At 38.2% G+C, this 25,947-nt stretch overlaps 1 protein-coding gene across 2 annotated transcripts; it reads left to right on the top strand.

Annotated features, from left to right (window-relative positions):
• The first annotated feature begins 558 nt into the window (after positions 1-558).
• Positions 559-25,744, top strand: cltcb (clathrin, heavy chain b (Hc)). 2 transcript variants are annotated; one of them, XM_059533315.1, is made up of 33 exons: positions 559-1,193; positions 3,837-4,044; positions 6,685-6,953; positions 7,073-7,234; positions 7,346-7,459; positions 7,671-7,844; positions 9,804-10,001; positions 10,089-10,289; positions 10,780-10,932; positions 11,051-11,173; positions 11,281-11,418; positions 11,517-11,681; positions 11,861-12,041; positions 12,171-12,334; positions 12,431-12,556; positions 12,661-12,803; positions 13,015-13,249; positions 13,383-13,505; positions 14,766-14,911; positions 15,017-15,200; positions 15,304-15,496; positions 15,613-15,770; positions 16,173-16,337; positions 16,486-16,593; positions 16,938-17,105; positions 17,259-17,408; positions 17,518-17,649; positions 17,746-17,856; positions 17,966-18,136; positions 18,396-18,617; positions 20,080-20,100; positions 23,828-23,903; positions 24,587-25,744. In XM_059533315.1, exons 1-33 carry the CDS (start codon positions 1,152-1,154, stop codon positions 24,715-24,717), a joined length of 5,055 nt encoding a protein of 1,684 aa, XP_059389298.1. In that variant the 5' UTR covers positions 559-1,151; the 3' UTR covers positions 24,718-25,744. The 2 variants fall into 2 exon arrangements, with proteins under 2 accessions (XP_059389298.1, XP_059389299.1); XM_059533316.1 differs by lacking the exon at positions 20,080-20,100 and having other exon boundaries at positions 560-1,193.
• Positions 25,745-25,947: the final 203 nt, after the last annotated feature.

The following is a 25,947-nucleotide window of genomic DNA, read 5'->3' as shown; positions in this document are numbered from 1 at the left end:
TCCTCCTGATTGTTTTCAATACTCGCAATTCCAACTCCTGACTCACTACACCCGGACTTTGACGGAACAAGATGGTTTTATACTACCAAGGGCGTGGTGAGCTGGAAACTGCTTACGTCACCTGCCACCGCTTACCACCGCAAACATCCAGTAGGAAAAATCAACTGCAGTAGCCACCGTTCAACCTGAAGAGGGCAGCACTCAGACGTTTTTACAACATATTGTAGAATTAAAACACTTTATACTCAAAAAATGACAAAAAAGGTGACGTTACTCGAATCAATGAACAGCACTAAAAAAGCCGAATTCTTACAGATCATTAACTAAAAAAAGTTGGTTTAGGGTTTAGTTACCCTTTAATGTTCTCAAAGGCGAAGCACGATATTAAGGGCTCGGTTTACACCTATCGCCATTCTAGCCACCGGTGGACCATAGACAGGCTGGTGAAACTCATATTAATGTTGAAAAAACTCAAAAGTCAAATGTTCATGCCATGTTCAAGCGCTTCAGAAATGTGACGTTATTTCCGGTAAGGGAGCGCAGGAAGCGAACGCTCCCGTGCACTGGAAGGATTTCGCGATTGAGACAGCCCTTAAAATAGCCGACTCCCTGATCAGTGCCCTTACTACTGAACAAGGGAACTGATTGAGACGCAGCCGGAACTGACGTACATAGAGTATAAAGAACTGAATGATGTGGCAAAAATGAAACGAATGATATAATACCGACTAGACTACTCATACCTGCGCTCATTAATCACATCTAAAACACCAGCAACCCGAGCACTCACACACACCGAATAAGAGCTTCGCGCATCGCACGCTTGATTGACAAAAGCGCTGAAATCGCGAATGTCCTTCCGCCGCCGCTTCCGGATGTTCAGTCTGAGCTGTTTCCGCCGCCATTGCGGGTTTGAGTGAGTCCCATCCGCGCAGAGAGGGGAGAAGAAAAAAACACACCGACCATCTGGCGGATTGGCTTGACACGACGACAGCACGACGTTTGATTTCTCTGTCTAATCAAGCCGACAGACCCGCCTTTGATCGGTTTTGACTCGGGGGTCCGCGGAGAGGAGGTCGTCGCGCGCTAAAGCCAGGCAGAAATTTTGCGAGGAGTCCGGCCGGGAGGATTGAGAGCAGAAAGCCCAAACCATGGCTCAAATCCTGCCTATCCGCTTCCAGGAGCACCTGCAGGTGGGTTTTTACTCGGTCACAGCGTTAATAATCGGCGGCTCTGCTGTAACATAGCTCGTTAGCTTTAGCGCTAGCTTAATGAATGACCTCCCAGCCATTTCAACGACTCTGTACCAAAAACTCGCGAGCTGTCGATCAGCATCTTTTAAACCCGCTAATGTAATGCGTGTATGATTCTGAAAACTGCTGGATGTTTGAATTTAAAAGTTCGAAACTGCAGTTCAGACAAAGAATACGAAACGTCAGATGCAGGTCACTAGGATTTTGGACACAGCCTGTGCAGGTGCATGCAGTGATCAGTGAAGGATTAAACCAGCTTTATCAAGATGCATAGATGATGTTATTTGATTTTATCGCAAATGTGTCGACTGAATAAAACGTAGCTCGAATAGTCCACGGTTACCAATGAAAAATGTCCCTTTATTGCTGATTTAAAGGGATAATTGACCCGTAAATTTATATATTATAATATTGTACTTGTAAAACCCAGTCGTATAGATGTTGGGCAGAATGACGCAAAAATTATACGTAAAATATATGAGTGTGTATTCAGAGATTTCACTAGTCGATTCAGATCTTGATTCGATTTCGATGCAGATCAGATAGAGAACAAGTTTTTTTTTTTAAATCAGTCTATTAGTGTTGTAAACTGTACAGGAATCGTATCCAAACATTTTACATGCACATAAGGTCGTTTTTATGTCAGTTTATTAGTGGTATACTTATGTTTCTACAGCAGTTGTTTCCCCCCCTAACTTATATTAAAGGAGTCATCACCTCGTGTTATCTTGGATACCCAATGCTCTATTATAGTCTTTCAGGCACTTTTAAAAAAGAAAATTTGAAAAAAATAAATAAACACAGAGCTCCTCAGACCCTTATTTCTAAAGGCATTATTGTCTCGCGAGATCTGATGCGATGTTTTGGCTGTCGTGTATGGCTACAGTGGCTACCATTCATAGAGTCCATTCCCCGTGTTTACCTCGAAGCTAACGTTACATACAATAGCCGCATTAGCAGTTAGCTGTTGTTTGTTACACACAGTAGAGCAATAAAACACAGTCTTACCGTTTCAATTTCAGGCAAGCCTCTGATGGTGGGGATGGCACCTTTTCCCAAACGGAGCTTCGAGGCCAACTTAGCCTGATATTGCCCAAAATTTGTGAATGAATCCTGTGTAAAATGTTTAGCGCAGACACCAAACGATATGCTGGTTGAAAGGGTTGTAGGAACCGCATCATTAAAAATGAATTTCATCCACTGGTCCTTGATAGTTTCGTCCGTTTTTGGTATAGAAAACACATTTGCATGTTGTTTACGGCAGTCAACCACAGAGCAACTCCGGTGTGCACTACGTTTCTCCATCTTTGTTTGTCGAATGAATATGAGGGGGAGAGCGGCAGGGCGCGGCTTCCTGCTGCGGTGTCCATATTTGGTATATCCTCCCCCCGTCTTGACGTCAAGTCGGGGCTGAAATCAAAATCGCGCGCTGGTTTATAAACCCTGAGGTAAACAAACGCTTCACTTTTAAATATCGGCTTCCCGGCCAGTGTATAATCGTTAGGCAATCATAACATACATTGATTCTCGTGGAAAAGTGCAAATTGTGGGTCATGACTCCTTTAAATGAGACCTCCCTCACAGGTTAAGTATAAATATGTAATGTTGCATATATTTATCATAATTCTTCTCTCTAGAATTATTTTTCTACCTAACAAACAAGTTATGGACATTAAATGGCTTTTCTGAGTTAAATTTAGCTTGATATTGTTTTCAAGCTGTTTTATTGACGTCTTTTCATGGTTGAAACACTGATTAAGTGATTACATGTTTCTTTCAACACACCTTCTGATGTTTATTCATGTTTATTTCATGCTATAACTAGTATTGAAGAGAAATACTAGTCGCCACATTAAAGAGAATCAAAATCAAATATGTTGCTTGAATTTCGTGATAAAATGGACAGAATTTTGAAAGCTGAGACTTTTTCATTTCATAAGTAAAGCATAAAACTTACTGTTCTGTTTATGCATCAAATATAAACTGCATATGCTTAATTATTGATTTTGGAACTTAATAATTTATATTACATTAAAATCAATTATTTGAAATGGTCAACCCAGCCATTGTGATAAAAAAGTGTATATATATATATATATATATATATATATATATATGCATAGGGCTGGACGATATATCTAACAATATGATCATGTGCATCTAGTCAGTAAATCTGGTTCCGTTATTACCGCTAAATCGACATCACCTGCTTTCAAATGGAGAGAGAGCCGTAGATCACTGATCACTGACCGTTCATTATCGAAGGTGATTCATCTGGGATAGTTAATGTAATGAACTGGCCTGACTTGAGTCATTATAGTGTACTGTGTCATTTTGCAGGCTCAAAACAGGAGGATGATGGGGCTTGTGCGATTGGACCCGTAGATCCCTATTTTTATCTCAAAACATCCCATAATCATTGAAATAGACTCGCAGCAGACACATTTATGACCTTTAGGCAGTGTATTAAAAAATAAAGCCTAACTAGAGAGCATTTTGATGCCAAAAATAAATCACATGAATATTAAAAAATACTAGTGTCGTATCTAACAATGGTAAATGATTCCTGTCAACCTCTTACAGCTCCAAAACCTGGGTATAAACCCAGCAAACATTGGGTTTAGCACCCTCACGATGGAGTCGGATAAGTTCATCTGCATCCGGGAGAAGGTGGGCGAACAGGCCCAGGTGGTGATCATCGACATGAGCGATCCGAATACACCCATCCGCAGGCCCATCTCTGCAGACAGTGCCATCATGAACCCAGCCAGCAAAGTCATTGCTCTTAAAGGTAAGACACAGGGGCACTGAATCCATTTGGAAAATGGGGGGACACATTAAGGCATGGCATTATTGAAATGTTATGATAATTTTTGGCATGAATATAGAAATTTCCATAAGGGCGTGTGTTCCTGCAACCCCCTCCCACCCCCTCAATGTATAAGATGAATACAGTATCTTTGACTGACTATATTTCTCATCGAGACAGTTTAGTGTAACATAGTATAAGACTTTTGTGATGTCAAATGACATGATTTTTTTAAAATACCCTTCATAATTCCAACAAGTTTGTTCATATTCTCAGCCATCTCGGTCTCGTTACGTATTAAAGCTTCTTGCTGTAATATTTGGGTTAAGAATAGCTTTTAAAATGCTTATTGGAAATGTCTTGCCGTCATAAATGCTTTGTCTGTTCTTGCTTGTTTTTGTTCTTTTTTATTTTTTTGTTTCTTACTGCTTTCTTATGTTTGCAGACGGTGAGTTGAATTTCATCTATCCTGAGTTGTGGGATTTTGAATTGTGAAATGTGGGGTCAATCTGAATGCTTTTGTTGAATGATAGGTTAGCCATGTAACAGAGGGGGTTGGGATTGTGTAACATGCATGTAACATTGCAACAGGCTGATTTTCCTTGTTTAGTGTAAAATTAAAGACCTTTTGTTGTTGTTAGTTCAAATAACATTATTTAGCGCTTTATGTATTTTTGTTTTGGCACTTGGCAGATTACTGTTAATGCAATGCAAAGTATGGATATGTCTGTAAACTGATAGATTTGCAAGGTAACTTTCTAAATATACTTCACTCGCAAGTCAGCTGTAAGAGTGAAAAGTGGATTATGACCTCAAATACTGAATGTTGTGAGATTGTCTTATAGTTGCAGTTCTGTTTTGCATATGATTATAATAATTTTTGAAATCTTAAATCTTAAATCTTAAATTTTAAAAGTTTGGGGTTAGTAAGAGTTTTTTTTTTTGAAGCATGAATACATTATATTGACCAAAATAATTACAGTCAAACGTTTACGGTTTTACAAAAGATTTGTTTTAAATAAATTCTGTTCCTTTGAACTTTCATCTGAAGAAATCCTAAAAAAAAAAAAAAAAATTAGGTAACATTATTAACATTGATAATAATGAGAAATGTTTCTTGAGCAGCAAATCTGCTTTTTAGAATGATTTCTGAAGGATCATGTGAAAATTCAGCTTTGCATCACAGGAATAAATTCCTGCATTGTGTTTTAGATAAGGCCAAATAGTTGTATTAGTATATTGTATTTTAGTCTCTGTTTATTCATGCTTAAAGGGGTTTTCTTTATATAAATTGTGTTTTGTTGTGTGTGATTTTTGTGTTGTGTATGTGTGCCGTTCAGACAGATTTCTATTACTGGTTGATACACTAAGTTTTTGATTCTTGAATCCTTAAATAGAAAACTATTTTTTTTAAATTGTGGCTATTACTGTTTTACTTACTTTTTTTTTTTTAACAAATAAATGCAGTCTTGATAAGCACAAGAAACTTATTTCAAAAACATAAAAGTTTTTTTTACTGCCCCTTAACTTTTGAATGATTTGAATTATGCATTCATACTTAGTGCAGAAATTTTTTTTTTATTATAATATAATAATATATAATTTTATTATAATAAATGCATTTCTTAATAATATTCAGAATTTATGGTGTTTTCCCCTGATGAAATTGTAATGTACAAGGCCAGAGTTTTTTGTGTTTTTTTTTGTTAAATAGCCTAAATTACCAATAGTGGTTTACAGAAATTAAATCAAATATACAGTGCCCCTTAAAATATTTGGACACTTAAAAGGTTTGACTGCCATTGCAAGATATCAAATCAAGTGCAAACAAATTATACTTCAACCTTTCTCAGGTCTAATTTGATTTTTAGTGGCTGTTTGAAGTCTACTCCCCATAATTTCTAAAGACAGTTGATAACCAGAAAGTGTCCAAATACTTTGTCTTAATTTTATTTCAATGATTTGCTTTGATTAAAAAGTGTGCTTCTGCTAACTTTCAAATAAATGCTACTATTTTATTTTTATTGTAGTAATATTGATACATTTAAGTGTGGCTTTAAGTGTCCTAATGCATTTTGGGGACACTGTATTTTTATAAACCTACAGTACATAACTGCAGATTTAGCTAATTGCATTACACATTTTAGGCGAGAAAAAAATTCTTGTACCTGAGGTAAGGTGATTAATGTGATTGCAGACAAGAATAACTATGGATTTGAATTTTATGAATTAATTTTTTTAATTTTTTACATGAAACAATCTGCATTGTCTTTTTCTGTAGTGCAGAGTATATACATATGAGTTCTTTACTAATTAATAATTGATAAGCGTACTAGATTTAGAACACTAAAAATTGTCCTACTAAATGCAGATCTAAACACAGCTTGATGTTTGTAAATGTTTGCAGTGTTTGCCCTGTAGCTGTTTCTTTTGCATTGTAACTGCTTTGTAATGTTGTCCATATCTTTGTCGTTACTTCACACTCACAACTTCACATACACATGTTGTTAGCATTATGCTTGATGTCTGTATTTTAGCTAGTTTAAATCACACCATTCATAAACTATACAAAAAAAATTATCACAGTTTTTTTTTCAAATGACCCCTGTTCCTGAATTTCAGCGGCAAAAACCCTTCAGATTTTCAACATTGAAATGAAGAGCAAGATGAAGGCCCACACCATGACCGAGGACGTTACATTTTGGAAGTGGATCTCTCTCAATACCGTAGCACTTGTGACAGACAATGCAGTCTATCACTGGAGTATGGAAGGAGACTCGCAGCCCATCAAAGTCTTTGACCGACACTCCAGTTTAGCAGGCTGTCAAATTATCAATTACCGCACTGATGCCAAACAGAAATGGCTGCTTCTGATTGGAATTTCTGCACAGGTACAAATAACAATTAGATTTTGTGTAATTGTGGATTTCAATCCAATCTCATTAACCTGCATGTCAAAGTGGTTGTCGTTTTCCTGCTGAAATGCCATTTTTAAACCTTTTCCTGTAAGCAAAACCGTGTTGTGGGTGCAATGCAACTTTACTCAGTGGACAGAAAGGTCTCGCAGCCGATCGAAGGCCATGCTGCTGGATTTGCTCAGTTTAAAATGGAGGGAAATGCTGAGGAATCCACCCTATTCTGCTTCGCTGTTCGGGGACAAGCTGGAGGAAAGGTCTGGTTGTTATTTTAAAATGAAAGTTCGTGTGGAATGAATTACAGTTGTGTCTTTGAGGCTACACAAGTGTCAATTTAAGGTCACTCATGTATTTTTTCCCCACTGTAGTTGCACATTATTGAAGTTGGAACACCTCCGTCAGGTAATCAGCCATTTCCAAAGAAAGCCGTCGATGTGTTTTTCCCTCCAGAGGCCCAGAACGATTTTCCGGTTGCCATGCAGGTATTTATAGTTTGAATATTTAATGAATATTATTAAAATGTGTCTGTTGGGGCGTTAGGTTTAACCATAGAATTTCCATGGCCATCAGGACAGAACAACGGCCCTTTAAAAAGAATAAATAAACGGGGGAGCGATATATGTATATATATTTGTCTTTTATTTATTTACTTAATACTTTTTCAAAAAATGTCTCTGCATACTTGTGTTCTAGATAAGCTCCAAGCATGATGTTGTCTTTCTCATCACCAAATACGGCTACATCCACCTGTATGACCTTGAGATGGGCACTTGCATCTACATGAACAGGATCAGTGGAGAGACCATTTTTGTCACCGCCCCTCATGAAGCCACATCTGGCATTATTGGCGTGAACCGGAAAGGACAGGTACTGACCGCTTTATCTGCTGTTATTGCAGACAGTCAGAAAAAGTGGTGCATTGGCTTTGTTTAAGCTTGAACATTTAGGCTTGATTGGTCAGCATATTTGAATGGAGCAGCTGAGCTAGTTCCAGACAGACACCAGGCGTTTGTTTCTGTGTGGTTAGTCTGCGCAAACACACTGGCTTGTGTCCTGTAGTCTACTGTAACAGGATGCCTTCAGTTGATGAATTATTTTGGAGCTCAGACCCAAGTGTCATTAAACATGCAGAGAGAGTGCAGAAATGTGATCCCTGCTCGTTGTTACTCTCCCGTTTGTTTTCCCTCCTCAAACCACACAACTGTCAGTCCAGTGTATTCATCATCAAACGTCAGTCAACTTTCAGAGCGTTTCCTAAAGATCATCACTACAAAGATTCTTGCAGTCTTTACTTTTCATTTTGATTCATTTATTAGGAAAATAGGGGTTAAATATCATATTTAGGTTCTTTTATAAGTCAAGTATGTTTTTTGACTGGAAAATAGCCAGACTTGACATTTTAATAATCAAACAAACCGTCCTTTTTTCATGATTCATAAGTTAAGGAATGTTTTAAGAACATTTCTGTTTCAGACTTCAGTATGCGTTACATTTTAGAAGATTGAATCATTTCCTTTGAATCGATTCATAGCTGAATTGTTCAAAATGTATTACTATACAATATTTTTTTTAATTAAATGTTAAAAGAATTGGTAAATGTAGATGATGCTCTATAACTATTTATTATATTGTTGAATATAAATGAAAATGGGAAATATAAGTTTTGCTCATTTAACAAAAAATACATGTAAAAAAAAACATGCACTCTGGATATGGAAGTATTTCATGTTGTTAACAAAAATTTGAATATTATTTTGATAAAATATTTTCCTATTTGCTATTTTTAAACTATATTCTATACCTATATTCCAGTTTCAGTCTTTGTGTGCCTGCAGTCCATAATGCATTCTGATGCTGTAACTGGGGTGAAGGAATCGCTGTAAATAAGAGTTTGTTGAGCCCTCGACACATACAGTGAGAACAGTATGTGCCACTCAGCTGGAGGTAGAGACGGCCCTGTAATCCTCTTACTGTAGTCTGCGCTGTTCACTCAGCCTCTGTCACTGACTGAAGACCAGCTCTGTCACACGCTGTGCTGCAAACTAAAATAAGTGCATAATGGGATACCGGCCCATTCATGTATGCATTACCCTGAGGGTTGCTTTAGGTGTTTATGGGCCCAGATCAGCATCATTTGGAGCTAATCAGTGCATTATTAGGGGTTTATGAATAGAGATCAACCATCATTAGCACTGATTTGGTAATGCAATGGAGATTATGGGCTGGTCTTGGCACACAGAGATTTGAAGAGATCTGAGAAAGCCAAACAAACTTCACAACTAGTGTTACTGATACTGAAAAGATGGATAAAACTGAAAAGCTGCTCATAGGTGGCTTGTGGCCATATGTCATGGGATTGATGAATCCTGACCATTTCAATTTCCAATGGTTTACAATAGTTCAATTTCAGTAGCTGCTATAAATATGTGTGAAATTAATTCGTTTTGATGACCCTTACAGTTACAATTTTGGTAAACACAGTTTGCATTACATTTTTTTAAAGGAAAATAAATTCATATATTAAAAAATTAATTAAAAAAAAACTTTTCAACATTCATAAGAAATGTTTTTTGAGCAGCAAATCAGCGTATGACAGTAATTTGTGAAGGATCATGTGACACTTAAGACTGGAGAAATCATGCTCCAAATTCAGCTTTGCTGTTACAGGATTAAATGAGATGTTAAAATATATTAAAATTGAAAAGTTATTTATTTAAAAAATAATTACCCAACCGACCCCAAATTATAATTCTATTTATTTGTAGTGTGAATTATACTGTTGGTGTCTGCATTCTGTGTCTGCCACTGTAATGTTTTTCTTATCAGGTGCTGTCTGTGTGCGTGGAGGAAGAAAACATCATCCCTTACATCACTAACGTGCTGCAGAACCCTGATCTGGCCCTCAGGATGGCCGTCCGCAACAACTTGGCAGGTGCCGAGGAGCTCTTTGCTCGCAAATTCAACAATCTGTTTGCTGGTGGAAACTACTCTGAAGCTGCCAAAGTGGCTGCCAATGCACCGAAGGTACAGCAGTCTGCATCACACAACCTGATGCCTCAGTCTTCGGCAGGCAAATGTTGGGGTTTCTGATTGGCTGTTGGGTTCTTGCAGGGCATCCTGCGCACACCAGACACCATCCGTCGGTTCCAGAGTGTTCCTGCTCAGCCCGGTCAGACTTCACCCCTGCTGCAGTACTTTGGGATCTTGCTGGACCAGGGCCAGCTGAACAAGTTTGAGTCACTGGAGCTTTGCAGGCCCGTCCTGCAGCAAGGCCGCAAACAGCTCCTGGAGAAATGGCTGAAAGAAGACAAGGTAGATCCTCTTCTGAATAAATATGTAGTCATAATGAATGAAACAAAGTCAATAATAATAATATTCAATAAAATGGACATACCCTAGGTTTTCATACATGGAAAACTTGGAAATATCCGATAATTATAATATTGTGCTTTGTTTCCATCATGGAAAAAACATCTATTTGTAATAATTATTATTATTATTAATAATAATAATAATTAATATATGGAAAAGTCATAGAAATTGCTGTAGTGTCCTGTGCTTTAAAATATTTTATAAGAGATTTCTTTCTGTTATAGTAAAAGTGAGTAATTCATTCTTTTTATTGCCATTTTGAAAAGGGATAGTTCACCCAAAATTTTTTCATTGTCATCATTTACTCTCTGCATTTTGTTAATTTGTAAAAAAAAAAGTGTTTAAACCCTGATATCTCTATGAATAATGTAGTTATTGTTGCTTAATGTTATGATATGGAATGAAATCCTGCTGTTTTGGGTTCGTGCAGCTGGAGTGCTCTGAAGAGTTGGGTGATCTGGTGAAGTCTGTGGATCCAACTCTTGCGCTTAGCGTTTATCTAAGGGCCAACGTTCCCAACAAAGTGATCCAGTGTTTCGCAGAAACTGGGCAGTTCCAAAAAATTGTACTGTATGCAAAAAAGGTGAGTTTAAATGTTTTCCCTGGCGCTAGATTTGCAGTTGCTCAAAAAAACTGCTCTATTTGTGTGAGTGATTTAAAATCTGAGCTCCATCCTCTAATGCGTGGCCATCTGTGTGCAGGTTGGCTACACTCCAGACTGGATCTTCCTGTTGAGGAACGTCATGCGGGTCAGTCCAGAACAAGGCCTGCAGTTCTCCCAAATGCTCGTTCAAGATGAGGAACCTCTGGCTGACATCACTCAGGTCTAAGAGCAGTGTTTATTTTATAAAAACTGGCATTTCTGATGATAAAGTAGGTGAACTTTTAATAACCAATGAATTTGCAAACAACTTTTTGTTTTATTCTACAGATTGTGGATGTGTTCATGGAGTATAACCTGATCCAGCAGTGCACTTCTTTCCTGTTGGATGCGCTGAAGAACAACCGTCCCACTGAGAGTCCTTTGCAGACTCGTCTGTTGGAAATGAACTTGATGCATGCCCCACAGGTGCTCCCTATAAACATCACACACCTCGCTTATATCCCTTTTTTTGCAAAAGAATTGTGTGATAACGTTATTTTTTGCAATCATATTGTCCTATTCAGGTGGCAGATGCCATCCTGGGGAACCAGATGTTCACCCACTACGACCGGGCCCATGTGGCTCAGCTGTGTGAGAAGGCAGGTCTTCTACAGAGAGCTCTGGAGCACTACACTGACTTGTATGACATCAAACGGGCCGTGGTCCACACCCACCTGCTAAACCCAGAGGTACGGCCCACATTCTGCTTAAACTTTTGCACTCAGTGTTACTGTATCATTAATTCTCATTTATTTGAAAGGAATACGACTCTTAATTGTTGATAGTTGTGTCATGGCTATCAGTATTTTGTGAGAACATGGTACTTCTGCACTGATTGATGTGGTAATATGTTGTGCTCTGGTCGCAGTGGCTGGTGAACTACTTCGGCTCTCTGTCGGTGGAGGACTCTCTAGAGTGTCTGAGAGCCATGCTATCTGCTAACATCAGGCAGAACCTTCAGATCTGCGTCCAGGTGGCCTCCAAGTATCACGAGCAGCTCTCCACCCAGTCGCTCACAGAGCTCTTCGAGTCCTTCAAGAGCTTTGAGGGTAACAATGCACCACAACTGATTGTCTTAAAAATAGGGCTTCCCTGAACAAGTTTAAACAAGCATTTTAAATTGATTACCATGGAAGTGACTCAGATCTCTTGAGCATCTGTGATTGTGTGCCCTGCAGGTCTGTTCTACTTTCTGGGCTCCATTGTGAACTTCAGCCAGGATCCAGAGGTTCACTTCAAATACATTCAGGCTGCCTGTAAAACTGGTCAAATCAAGGAAGTGGAGAGAATCTGCAGAGAGAGCAACTGTTACGATCCCGAGCGTGTGAAGAACTTCCTCAAGGTATGGGTTCTTGAATTTCCGTTTTGTGCTCTAAACAAGCAACTTGATGGAAAAATTCATTTTGTTATTAAGAACAATGTACCTTGTCTTTAACAGGAAGCAAAACTGACCGACCAGCTGCCCCTCATCATTGTGTGTGACCGCTTTGACTTTGTCCACGACCTGGTGCTCTACTTGTACCGCAACAACCTGCAGAAGTACATTGAGATCTATGTTCAGAAGGTACTCGAGACATGATTGCAACAACTCTTGTGATCCTCAGGTGATGTCCTCGGCTCTCTGTTTCTGTAGCGGTGGCTGATTGCGCAATTAACTGGTTTTGTCAGGTTAACCCCAGCCGTTTACCCGTGGTGATTGGAGGACTGCTGGACGTGGACTGCTCTGAGGACGTCATTAAGAATCTCATTCTGGTGGTCAGAGGCCAGTTCTCCACTGATGAGCTTGTGGCCGAGGTGGAGAAAAGAAACAGGTAGAAAATGAAACACTTTTTGTAAATGGTTCAATTTAATAAATGTATAAGTAACACTTTTGTTAATCTGCTGAATTAGCACACTTTTGTGCAGATGATTCAGATTGGCCAGTATTAGTGTTTTATATAGTTGGCATTGCTCTGATTTGGCTGATATTTGTCTGATTTTGGTCTGCTTTAGTCTATAATTGACTATTTTGATCTATGGCAGACTGAAGCTGCTGCTTCCGTGGTTGGAGGCCCGTATCCACGAGGGCTGTGAGGAACCTGCCACCCATAATGCCCTGGCTAAGATCTACATCGACAGCAACAACAACCCTGAGCGCTTCCTTCGAGAGAACCCATATTATGACAGTCGTGTTGTGGGGAAGTACTGCGAGAAGAGGGACCCCCATCTGGCCTGTGTGGCTTATGAGAGAGGACAGTGTGACCAAGAGCTCATCCATGTAAGGAACAATGGTGCTTTTGTTTTAGCCGTTTGTTGCAGTAGAATATTTTAAGAGATTGGTCATTGGAAAATCAAGTTTATAAAATGGATGGAAATTGCTGTAAATATTTTTTTTTCTTTCACATTAATAGGTTTGCAACGAGAACTCGCTCTTCAAGAGTCTGTCCCGATACCTTGTGCGGCGTAAGGACCCTGAGCTGTGGGCTAGTGTGCTTCTGGAAAGCAACCCCTACAGGAGACCCCTAATCGACCAGGTGCGAAATCGAAAATAACTTGTCAACAGGAAGCTTTATTTGCTACCTATTTTAGTTCCTTAATTTCATATTTCCTGCATGACTTAAAAAAATATCAATTGAAAATTATTTGTAATTTGGAAAAATTGGTGTTCCAGAATATAATCAGATCGTTGAAGGGGAGGGGCTACAGAATGAGGGATTGATGATGTCAACAGAAATCTAACATTAGGGCCTTTCGCACCGCAGGAACCTTTTCATAGAACCAGAACTAATTGTGGAACTACCCACTTTTGGGTGTTTTCTCACCGCCGGAACTGGGTTTGATTTTAGTACCGGGCTGCCTTTTTCGAAAACCAAATTACCATATTTTCTGCACTATAAGGCGCACATAAAAGCCTTTAATTTTCTCAAAAAATGACAGTGCACCTTATAATCTGGAGCACTTTATATATGGATCAAGGTTTTGTTGACATTCCCTTTAGCACAGCTCCATCTAGTGGATGTATAACGAAAACCCAGTCAAACGTTTGACTGCAGTATCTTCTATTCTATACACCTTATAATCCGGTGCGCCTTATAGTGTAGAAAATACGGTAGCTCCTACTCTGGAGCAGGGTCTAACCAGCACAACTGGTTGGCCAGACGCATTTGAAAACGCACTCATCCACCATGATTTAAAACAGTGTAAACGTACTGTAAACATTGTCAACTTATTTCGCAAGTATGATGAACAGCAATAAATATACGAAAGCTAAAGTGCAGGCACTTGTAGCAAATGTAGCACTGCCAGTTGTTGGAGATTCTTAATCCTACTTTCCGTTCTTTCAACCACTTAACGTATATGTCGACATTCCATGTCCATCGTTGTGAAACCCACGATCAAAGCATCCTCCATCCTCCTGTTGTTAACGTTATTCTTCTTTGTAACATTGTTGAACGACGCACACAAATGACATCACTGTCGACCGGCTAAGTCACGTCCTAGTACACACGGTCGTTGTGAATGCAACCCTTTAAATGATACTGGGAAATAGTTTGCGCAAAATCAGACCAGTACTTTAGTACTGTACATTTAGTTTTAGAACTAAAGCGGTGCGAAAGGCTCTATTGTTTCTACCTGTCGGCTAAAAGTCTAGGAATACCATGTCAATGCTTTAAGAAAGAAAATGGGGCAAATTTTGAATTCATGTTGACTTCAAATACAATTTATAAATTATAACCTCAAAAAGTGCTTTAAACATAAAGATTAAATCCATCTTATGTTCCCGCCCACCACAGGTTGTTCAAACTGCCCTGTCTGAGACCCAGGACCCTGAGGAAGTCTCTGTTACTGTTAAAGCTTTCATGACTGCTGACCTGCCCAATGAACTCATTGAACTCCTGGAGAAGATCGTCCTGGACAACTCTATTTTCAGCGAACACAGGTCATTTCATCTGTTATAGACATTTGAGCGATGAAAGATGATTTTGAATAATCAGAATGATTTTAGAGTGTTAAACATTTTCTTTTTCAATTATTTGTTTCCCAGGAACCTGCAGAACCTCCTGATCCTCACCGCCATCAAAGCTGACCGCACTCGTGTCATGGAGTACATCAACCGCCTCGACAACTATGACGCCCCAGACATCGCTAACATTGCCATTAGCAATGAGCTCTTCGAGGAGGCTTTTGCAATCTTCAGGAAGTTCGATGTGAACACCTCAGCAGTGCAGGTACATCTTTCATCTCAAATATCTTTGGGCTGAAATATAATCTATGTGAACACACTTTCTCTGTTTCTGCAGTCTCATAATTTGTTGTCTTTCTTGACTGTAGGTTCTTATCGAACACATTGGGAATCTGGACCGGGCGTATGAGTTTGCTGAGCGCTGTAATGAGCCGGCCGTGTGGAGTCAGCTGGCTAAAGCACAGCTGCAGAAGGGGCTGGTGAAAGAGGCCATTGACTCTTACATCAAAGCTGACGACCCTTCAGCCTACATGGAAGTGGGACAAGCTGCAGCCCAAAGTGGTAAGAACCAATAACAAGTGCCTGATTCTTGACTAAATACAAAACGTCCAAGTTGAGGTGTTCATACGCATGGGAAATGTTCTAGTAATGAGATTTCATGTTGTTTTTTCCCTCAGGAAACTGGGAGGATCTGGTCAAGTTTCTGCAGATGGCTCGTAAGAAGGCTCGTGAATCGTATGTAGAGACCGAGCTGATCTTTGCCCTGGCCAAGACTAACCGTCTGGCTGAACTGGAGGAGTTTATCAATGGGCCAAACAATGCACACATTCAACAAGTAAGAGTTTCCTACTTTGTAGAGTATTATACTGCTTGAAATTAATTGGGCAAATTTGCCACCAAGAGTGACACAGATGTTTCATTATATGGAAAAAAAAAAACTGTGGACAATTCCCTTATAATGAATCGTATTTTTGTAATTTGCAATATTGATATATTATGATATTCAGATGTAAAAAATAAGTAAACTGAACAATTTTACATAGAAAAAAACAACAACAACTGTGTATATGTATGTGTGTGTGTATACATACACAAAGCCCTTTGAAATAAAGTAAAAAGTTCGATGAAATTAAATCTGTTCCAAACCATTTAAATATTGCTGTTTAATCAAAAGATGACAAATTCCTGTCGGTGTTTTTGTAAATGTCTGATCTTATTTTGCTCTCTTTCTGTCTAGGTTGGTGACCGATGCTATGACGAGAAGATGTACGAGGCAGCAAAACTACTTTATAACAATGTATCCAACTTTGGCCGTCTGGCCTCCACTCTGGTGCATCTTGGCGAGTATCAGGCTGCTGTCGATGGGGCCCGCAAGGCCAACAGCACAAGGACCTGGAAAGAGGTCTGGTTATACATTCTAGGTTCTTCCTCTTTTCTACAGTTACACAGCATTTTAAGTTGCAGGTTCACTTGTTGTGTTTGTTAATAGCTCTGATCCCATCTCTATATATTCCGTTTACATTGGTGTCAAAGATGTTGTCTGCTTGTAGGTTTGCTTTGCCTGTGTTGATGGGAAGGAGTTTCGTCTGGCTCAGATGTGTGGATTACATATTGTCGTTCATGCTGATGAACTTGAGGAGCTCATCAACTACTACCAGGTGAGAATGATTTTATTTAGGTTTGATGTCATTCTTTCACAGCCTGAAAGCCTAAAAATATAAATGAATTTTTAAAATGACGATTTCCAGGTCTGAAAGTTTTTTGAAATGATGCTCTTTTGGGAGTTTAATCATTTTTACCGCATTTATAAACCAAGTCCTACTATAGTATTACAAACGAACAGAGCAGACTATAAGGAAATGATAGTAATTATTATCGCCTGGATAAGAGTTTTTGTAAAAGGATCCAATTATCAAAAACATAGAATTCATTTCAGGATGCCTTGAGTGTGTCTGTCCATCACCGAGTCCAGCAGGATTGATATTTATGGTTTCTCCATCAGGACCGTGGCTATTTTGAGGAGCTGATCACCATGTTGGAGGCGGCGTTGGGGTTGGAGCGCGCTCACATGGGCATGTTCACAGAGCTGGCAATCCTCTACTCCAAATTCAAACCGCAGAAGATGAGGGAGCACCTGGAGCTCTTCTGGTCCAGAGTCAACATTCCCAAGGTCTGTCTGCTTCTAATAAACTGATTGATGTAAACGGAATTCTTCTATTTGGTTCAAACTAGTAAGCATTTAAAATCCAGGATAGGTATTGTGGTACATTTTATATATTGACTGATGGAACAAATTGATGAACCATCTCATATGTCTGTTCAGGTTTTGAGGGCAGCAGAACAGGCTCACCTGTGGGGAGAGCTAGTCTTCCTGTATGATAAGTATGAGGAGTTTGACAACGCCATTATCACCATGATGAGCCATCCTTCAGATGCCTGGAAGGAGAGCCAGTTCAAGGACATCATAACCAAGGTATTTTCATACATTAGGTTAGGACTTCGTCAAACTGTTCACTCATTTTGACTGAAATAGTTTTTTTTTTTAAATGAAATTAAACCTTTTCTGTTAACTCTTGTTGCAGGTTGCTAACGTTGAGCTGTATTACAAAGCCACCCAGTTCTACCTGGAGTTCAAACCGCTGTTACTGAATGACCTGTTGATCATATTGTCCCCACGTCTCGACCACACTCGTGCCGTCAACTTCTTCAGCAAGGTACTGTGTGCGACGTTTGCTCACCATTACATCTCTTTAAAAATTGACCAGTTGGTTGTTTTTAACCAATGGTTTAATTTGTGTCCTTTTTTTAAGGTCAAGCAATTGTCGTTGGTGAAACCATACCTGAGATCTGTACAGAACCATAACAACAAGGCTGTAAATGAGGCTCTAAATAATCTCTTCATCACTGAGGAGGATTATCAGGTATATATACGCACCATTTTGGACACAGCCTGTAATTTTATAAACAATCTCTTGGTTGGCACCTGTTTTGCAATCTGTCGTCTTTTGTTTATTTTTTTACCCCCCACAGGCTCTGCGTACATCCATTGATGCTTACGATAACTTCGACAACATATCTCTGGCTCAGAGCCTGGAGAGGCACGAACTCATCGAGTTCAGGCGAATCGCCGCCTACCTGTTTAAAGGCAACAACCGCTGGAAGCAGAGCGTGGAGCTCTGCAAGAAAGACAAACTCTACAAGGTCTCAGCCAACCATCATTTTAGTTTTCAATAGTTTAGATGGCAGGGATCCCAAATATGACCATCTTTATGTGAGGGACCCCCATGCTAAAATTGAAAACACATCTATATAGTTCTTTATGTAAAGAATTTATGCCGTGGAAAATGTATATTATAAATAAATCTAAAATATAAGTTGCATTAAGTCATAGTAGATTTAATCAAATTTTTACTTGCTGGATCTTGTAAACTGTATGTTTGTTCTGGTCTCTCCTTCACAGGACGCAATGCAGTATGCTTCGGAGTCAAAGGACACAGAGCTGGCTGAGGAGCTGCTGCAGTGGTTCTTGCAGGAAGACAAGAAAGAGTGTTTTGCTGCCTGCCTGTTCACCTGCTACGACCTGCTGAGGCCCGACGTGGTGCTGGAGACCGCCTGGAGGCACAACCTCATGGACTTCTCCATGCCTTACTTCATCCAGGTCATGAGGGAATACCTCAGCAAGGTGAGCCTCCGTCCTCTGGGTCTCATGATGGACACGGTTTGGGATGATAGATGCTTTAGTCTGAGACTTTTCTCAGTGGAAACGCTTTAGATCTGTTCCAAAACGCAGTGAGCTGCTTTACAGCCGACTGCTTGCATGCCGCGGCTGCCTTCTAATAGATTCGACTCGCAATAGATTCTCATATAGTTTGGCGTTAACATATTGCTAAACTCATAACCCAGTATTATAATAAACAAAAATACATAGCACCTGCCTGCACTACCTGCTAAGTAAAAACGGTCTGTTGCTACCTTTTTATTGAGACCTTTCAGTAAAAATATTTCTGACCATTAATTTTCATTTTATGATTGATGATTGACTAATTTATTTTCTCTACATTAAAAATAAAACACTAAAACCTAAAATCATTCATTTTAAATATCACATTAATTTAGTCATATAAAAAGTGTAGCATGAAGAATATAATTCATTTTGAGATTTGCTTTAGATTACATTTAAGAGTCTTATTAAATTATTAGTATTTTGAAGGATTAACTTTTATCGTTGTCTAATGCTCACTTGTATGAGTAGGGGAACTGAACATGTACAACTACATATGCAATATCAGCAGATAATGATAGATTATGATAAAACCGATATATAAAATACCTTTCAAAAGATTGGGGTTAGTAAGATTTTTTTGTTTTGGTTTTGAACGATGTCTCTAATATTTATCAAGACTGCTTATTTGATCAGAAATAAAGACTAAATAATAAATAACTATTGTGAAATACTGTTACAATTTAAAATAGCTGTTTTCTATATTTAGATATTTTAATATGTTGTTACATTTTCAGCAAGCAAATTTTTCAGCAGCCATGACTCCAGTCTTCAGTGTCATAATAGTATTCTAATATGTTGATTTAATGCTCAAAAAAACATTACATTTTCAGCATTATTTTATGAATAGAAAGTTAAATTGAAAAGCGTTTATTTGAAATTGAAATCTTTGGTAATATTATAAGTCTTTAATTATTCTTTGTGAATAAATGTATTCATTTATTTCCATTATTAATTTGTATATCAATATATTGTGCATCCCGAGAATAATGATTTAAAGGCTGCTCGGCTCGCTAGGTTTTGAAACATATTTTAGTACCGTCTTTCCATATTAGTATAATTTGGAATCTTTCTTGGGAGTTTTATTTATCATTCATGAACATGTTTGGACAAGACATTTATTCATCAGGAATATTTAATTCCCTTAACTTTAACCATTACCTTTCTTTTTTCAGTAAGTTTAGATTTATGATCACACTATACTGATTCAGTATACAGGGAGGACGTTTGATTTGTATCTTCTGTGATTTCCTGCTGTTAACACTTCTGGTGATTGCTGCATTTGTTCTCTACCTGCTTTATGCAATGCTGGACTGTTAAATTTGCTTTTTTCTTAAGCTGCCACTCTTAAATTCCCTTTCAGGTTGATGCAATTAAGGAAAAGGTGAAGGTTCACTCTTATTCCGTCTTTAACCCTTGTAGTTTGGAAGACTGAAACTTTGAAGAATCTGCATGAGTTCTTCCCTCCCATGTCACTCTGCTGCTTTTAACTAGACTTTCCTTGAGTTTCTTCTAGATTACTGACTATCCGTTTGCCAGACTCTGTGGTATTTGCCCTCAGACCTGTAGATGGTAGAAAGCTGGAATTAGCTGATGAACGCCACTAAAATGTTATTTGATTGACTGTCAACTAGATTTTTTGAATCATATACTGTTAAAGTTCCTCAGCTAATTCAGTTGAAGACTGATTTAGGTAATTAGGTTCAAAATGCGAAGACTGCAAAATAAAGGGACCACATTTTTTTTTACAGAATTACAGGTGCTGGTCATATTAGAATATCATCAAAAAGTTGATTGATTTCACTAATTCCACTCAAAAAGTGAAACTTGTTTAATATATTCATTAATTACACACAGACTGATATATTTCAAATGTTTATTTCTTTTAATTTTGATGATTATAACTGACAAATAAGGAAAATCCCATATTCAGTCTCTCAGAAAATTAGAATATAACTTAATACCAATACAAAGAAAGGATTTTTAGAAATCTTGGCCAACTGAAAAGTATGAACATAAAGTTTGAGCATGTACCACACTCAATATTTAGTTGTACTTTTGCCTGAATTACTGCAGCAATGCGGCGTGGCGTGGAGTCGATCAGTCTGTGGCACTGCCCAGGTGTTATGAGAGCCCAGGTTGCTCTGATAGTGGCCTTCAGCTCTTCTGCATTCTTGGGTCTGGCATATCGCATCTTCCCTTTTCCCAATACCCCATAGATTTTCTATGGGGTTAAGGTCAGGCGAGTTTGCTGGCCAATTAACAACAGGGATACCATGGTCCTTAAACCAGGTGTTGGTAGCTTTGGCACTGTGTGCAGGTGCCAAGTCCTGTTGGAAAATGAAATCTGCATCTCCATAAAGTTGGTCAGCAGCAGGAAGCACGAAGTGCTCTAAAACTTCCTGGTATACGGCTGTGTTGACCTTGGACCTCAGAAAACAGTGGACCAACACCAGCAGATGACATGGCACCCCAAACCATCACTGACTGTGGAAACTTTACACTGGACCTCAAGCAACGTGGTTTGTGTGCCCTCTCCTCTCTTCCTCCAGACTCTGGGACCTTGATATCCAAAGGAAATGCAAAATTTTCTTTCATCAGAGAACATAACTTTGGACAACTCCGCAGCAGTCCAGTCCTTTTTGTCTTTAGACACTTCTGACGCTGTCTGTTGTTCAAGAGTGGAATGCGACAGCTGAAACCCATGTCTTATATACGTCTGTGTGTAGTGGTTCTTGAAGCAATGACTCCAGCTGCAGTCCACTCTTTGTGAATCTCTCCCACATTTTTGAATGTTTTGTTTTACAATCCTCTCCAGGGTGTGCGGTTATCCCTATTGCTTGTACACTTTTTTTCTACCACATCTTTTCCTTCCCTTCACCTCTCTAGTAATGTGCTTGGACACAGAGCTCTGTGAACAGCCAGCCTCTTTTGCAATGACCTTTTGTGTCTTGCCCTACTTGTGCAAGGTTCCAGTGGTCGTCTTTTGGACAACTGTTAGGTCAGCACTCTTCCCCATGATTGTGTAGCCTACAGAACTAGACTGAGAGACCATTTAAAGGCTTTGCATGTGTTTTGAGTTAATTAGCTGATTAGAGTGTGACACCAGGTGTCTTCAATATTGAACCTTTTCACAATATTCTAATTTTCTGAGAAACTGAATTTGGGATTTTCTTTAGTTGTCAGTTATAATCATCAAAATTAAAAGAAATAAACATTTGAAATATATCAGTCTGTGTGTAATGAATTAATATAATATACAAGTTTCACATTTTGAATGGAATTAGTGAAATCAACTTTTTGATTATATTCTAATTATATGACCAGCACCTGTATATTTGCTACTTGTATTAAACTAAGAGTTGCATGGTTGCTTGATTTGTTTTTATAACTATAATCTAGCGACAGCTATGAGACAGTGTGGTCCTTCACTAAAATAAAACCGTAGATACTTTACTAGCATGTGTTTTAGCGTGTTAGTAGCACCCTTGAGAGGTCAGGAGTTGTGGCTGTTGGCTTTGCCTGCCTCTGGAAGCCGTGAATGGCTGTTTAAACCATCTCTCACCCCGTCACACCTTCACTCTTAAGCTGCCTTTCTCTCTTGCACTCTTTTTAACATGGGAATAACAAACTACACCTGTGGCATGATTTCTTCCTCTCAACAAAACATTGACTTGCCGATACCTCTTTAAACCTGCTCAACAATATAAAATTTTATGTTATTTTTATTTAAAAAACTGACACTGTCTCTATGTAGAGAACTGAACCCGGATGCAACATTTAAAGGGATAGTGGAAAAAAAAGTGAACTTTATCATTTATTTACCCTCATGATGTCCCAAACCTGTATGATTGACTTTCTTCTGTGAAACACTTATGGTGAAATTTTTGAAAAATGTCCCAGGTGCTCTTTTCCATAACGTAAAACAATCAGACTAGGGCCTTTCAGGTTTAAATAAGAACTAAAAAAGTACCATAAAACTAATATAAAGTTATTATATGACTTTAGGAGACACTGAATGTTGCACATAAGTCACAAGAGCCACTTTTATGGTCCTTTTTTTTTTTTTTTTTTTTCATTTTTGGAGCTCAACATCTCCAGTCCCCATTCAGTTTCAATATGTGAGAAAGAACAGCTTGAATGATCTTCAAAATATCTACTTTTATGTATCATTGTTTTTGTGTTCCACTGACTGAATTAATACAACAAATGAAGTCATATACATTTGGAATGACATGAGGGTGAGTAAATAATGACCAAATTGTACTTTTCAGGAGAATTATTGCTTTAAATCATAATTCATATTACTGTTAAATCATAATTCATATCACTGAAGGATGGGTAAGATACCCAGGACAGTCTAACCTTTATAACTTCATATTTATCAGCTACATCAGATTATGATTTTGGTTGTTTTATGGTGGTAAGGCACCTATAGCTCTTTTGTAAGTTTCCGTTTCTATTATTCGCACGATGACTTCCTTTTTCTCACAGGGGCATCTTTCACAGAACCTGTCCAATGAGCAGCGTCCTCTGATTTAAGTATTCACACAGTATTTTTTTAGCACATCAAGTGAGACCTTCCACTTGAATTCACCTCAGTGAACAACATAAAACTGCTTGATTTAAAAGTGACTTATATGTGAGCTGTGCTTCATACATCACTACAGTTTTGACGCAGGACTTTTTTCCTGTTATATTTTCCAGATTTTTTTTACTAATGTGATTGCACATTAAGAGGGTTCTGTTTTCTACATATGCACTATTAATTAAAAGGATACTGACTGACTGGATGGGGGACCATCTGCTTTTACCATGTCTTTATCAACTGAATCACAGAGGACATATAAAGCCATAGTGATCATGTGAAATGCATAGACCAGTAATACATAATAGGATGCTTATTTGAGTGGGAAGTGTTTGTCATTGGGCATGGAGTGCCTTGGCAAGAAGCTTGTGCCCTGAGACCTGCTTTGAAAGCGTGTGCACCTTTTGTTAAGCTTGGCTTTATGCATCTCCCAAGAATGGTCCCATCCATCAGTCATTACCCCCTTTCTTCTGAGTATTCATCTCTTCTCATTGTTCCTCTCTTGTCCCTCTCTTTCATTCAGGTTGATAAGTTGGATGCTTCTGAGTCTTTGAGGAAAGAGGAAGAACAGCTCACAGAGGCACAACCCATTGTCTACGGTAGGACCTTTACACTGTTCCTTCATTTAAGAAGGTTTCCTCTACAAATTATTCATCAAGCTATATAGTATTTCTTTGGTTAATACAGATATCTAGAGTCCAAATGTATTAATTTATTTAACAATATGTTTTAACGATAACTATTTTATTTATTTAGTTTTTGGTTATGTTTTGTTTGCTAGCAAGTATGAATGGAATTTATATTTAATTCACATTTAATTAATGTAATGTTTTCACTCAGAATGTTCTGCTGTATCCTCAATATGCCTGTGTGTGATATATATATAAAATTTTATATTACTATTATATTTTTTTTTGTTTAAAGCTAGCAAGTATGAGTCAAATTTATGTTTTATTTCACTTTAAAATATTTGAAGTAACCTCAAAATACCAAATATGCCTGATATTGGCTTATCACATTTTTTGTTTTTATTTATTTTTTTATTTAGTGCTAGCAAGTATTAATGGAAATTATATTTAATTATATAATATACATATATTAATGTAATATTTTATTCAAAAATATTTGCAGTAACCTAAAATTCTGAATGTGTATTGGTCTACCACCGTAGTCTGATGTAAAATAATTGACAGTTGCATTCTAAACCCATTAAATGAGAAGAACAGCCTCTCCTAGGTAGTTTTTGTATTAATGCTCCTGTGTTCAATCATTTTGTTCCCAGGCACACCCCAGCTGATGCTCACCGCAGGCCCCAGTGTCGCAGTCCCCCCTCAGCAGCCTTACGGCTACGGCTACCCCACAGCGACTGGCTACGGCCAACCCGCACAGCCAGGCTTCGGCTACGGCATGTGAAGCCCTCCTGCCCACTGTCCATCCATCTCTCCTTAAGATCCTTACTAGCTTATTGTGATCTACTCACAAGGTTATATACAGTAAAAAATAAAAAAAAGTTACAAGTTTTAAATTATTTTCCTTAAAATGCAATGAAGGACTTCATTTTTATTTGTGTTGTCAAAGAAATTATCAGACCACATTTTTGTTATTTCACATTCCATATTTAAGGCTACTTCTATCTACTAGTTTTTCTTTTCATTTTTTTTTTTTTTTTTGTGAGTTGATTTTTTTTTTTTAAGGGGTCATGGGTTGTGTATGTAAGTGGAGTATCAAGAAGAGCAATTAACCTTAAAATATGTCGTGAAGCATCTGATTTGCACTCTGTCGTGAGAGGAAACTAATGTAGAATCTCTTAATTTTGATGTATTGTATGTGAAGAGCTTACACTGTCAGTCTGTTTAATGCATTTCATTATTGTATATTCTGAAAAAAGGTTAAACAATATTTGAACATGAACGTATGCATCCATGGGTACATTGAACTAACACTAAGTAATAATCTGATATCCTACACAAATATGTAGCTGTATGGAAATTTTAAGCACATACAGACATGAATATAGTAAATTATTTTAATCCCTTAGCCTAAACGGGTTTCCCCGATCGACCTCGTAGTTGTTAACATCTCATTCACTCCATGTGTAACGGGTGACCTTTTCTTGTATTGAATACAGTGCTCTTTCTTGTGTGAATCCATTTCCATAAATGAGCAAGGGATGCATCGATTCTTCTGACTTGTGTGTTTACTCATCCGATTCTTTGTATTGAGGTTTGTGTGTGCCAGGTGTCGTGCTGTTCTTGCTCACTATTCGAGTGTACAGAAGAATGAATACACAAATGGAGACCAATGCTTTGTCCACCTTTAAGATTTGTGTGCGGACTGCAGATTCAGAAAACGGGAATAAATTCACAGAATTTTTATTACTTTGGTGGCTTGACTGTAAACCGGCAAAGATTAAAATGAAACCCATCCATTCTCCATCATATATCTTGCCACTTTATTTTTTTCACAGATCATGCAGAGGCCATTAAAGGTGCAGTGTGTTTTTTTTCTTTGGTGTCTTGCTGGTCAACATTGCAGTTATCTTTGAAAAAATGTGTAGTTGGCATAATTGACTTTATCCTGTAAACAAACAAAATTTAGCTGGTCATGTGATCTCAACATGAGGCGACCACCTCAATGTTCAAT

This window comes from Carassius carassius, chromosome 41 (genome assembly GCF_963082965.1).
Source record: "Carassius carassius chromosome 41, fCarCar2.1, whole genome shotgun sequence".
NCBI lineage: Eukaryota > Metazoa > Chordata > Actinopteri > Cypriniformes > Cyprinidae > Carassius > Carassius carassius.
This window is presented reverse-complemented; position numbering and strand designations above follow the sequence as displayed.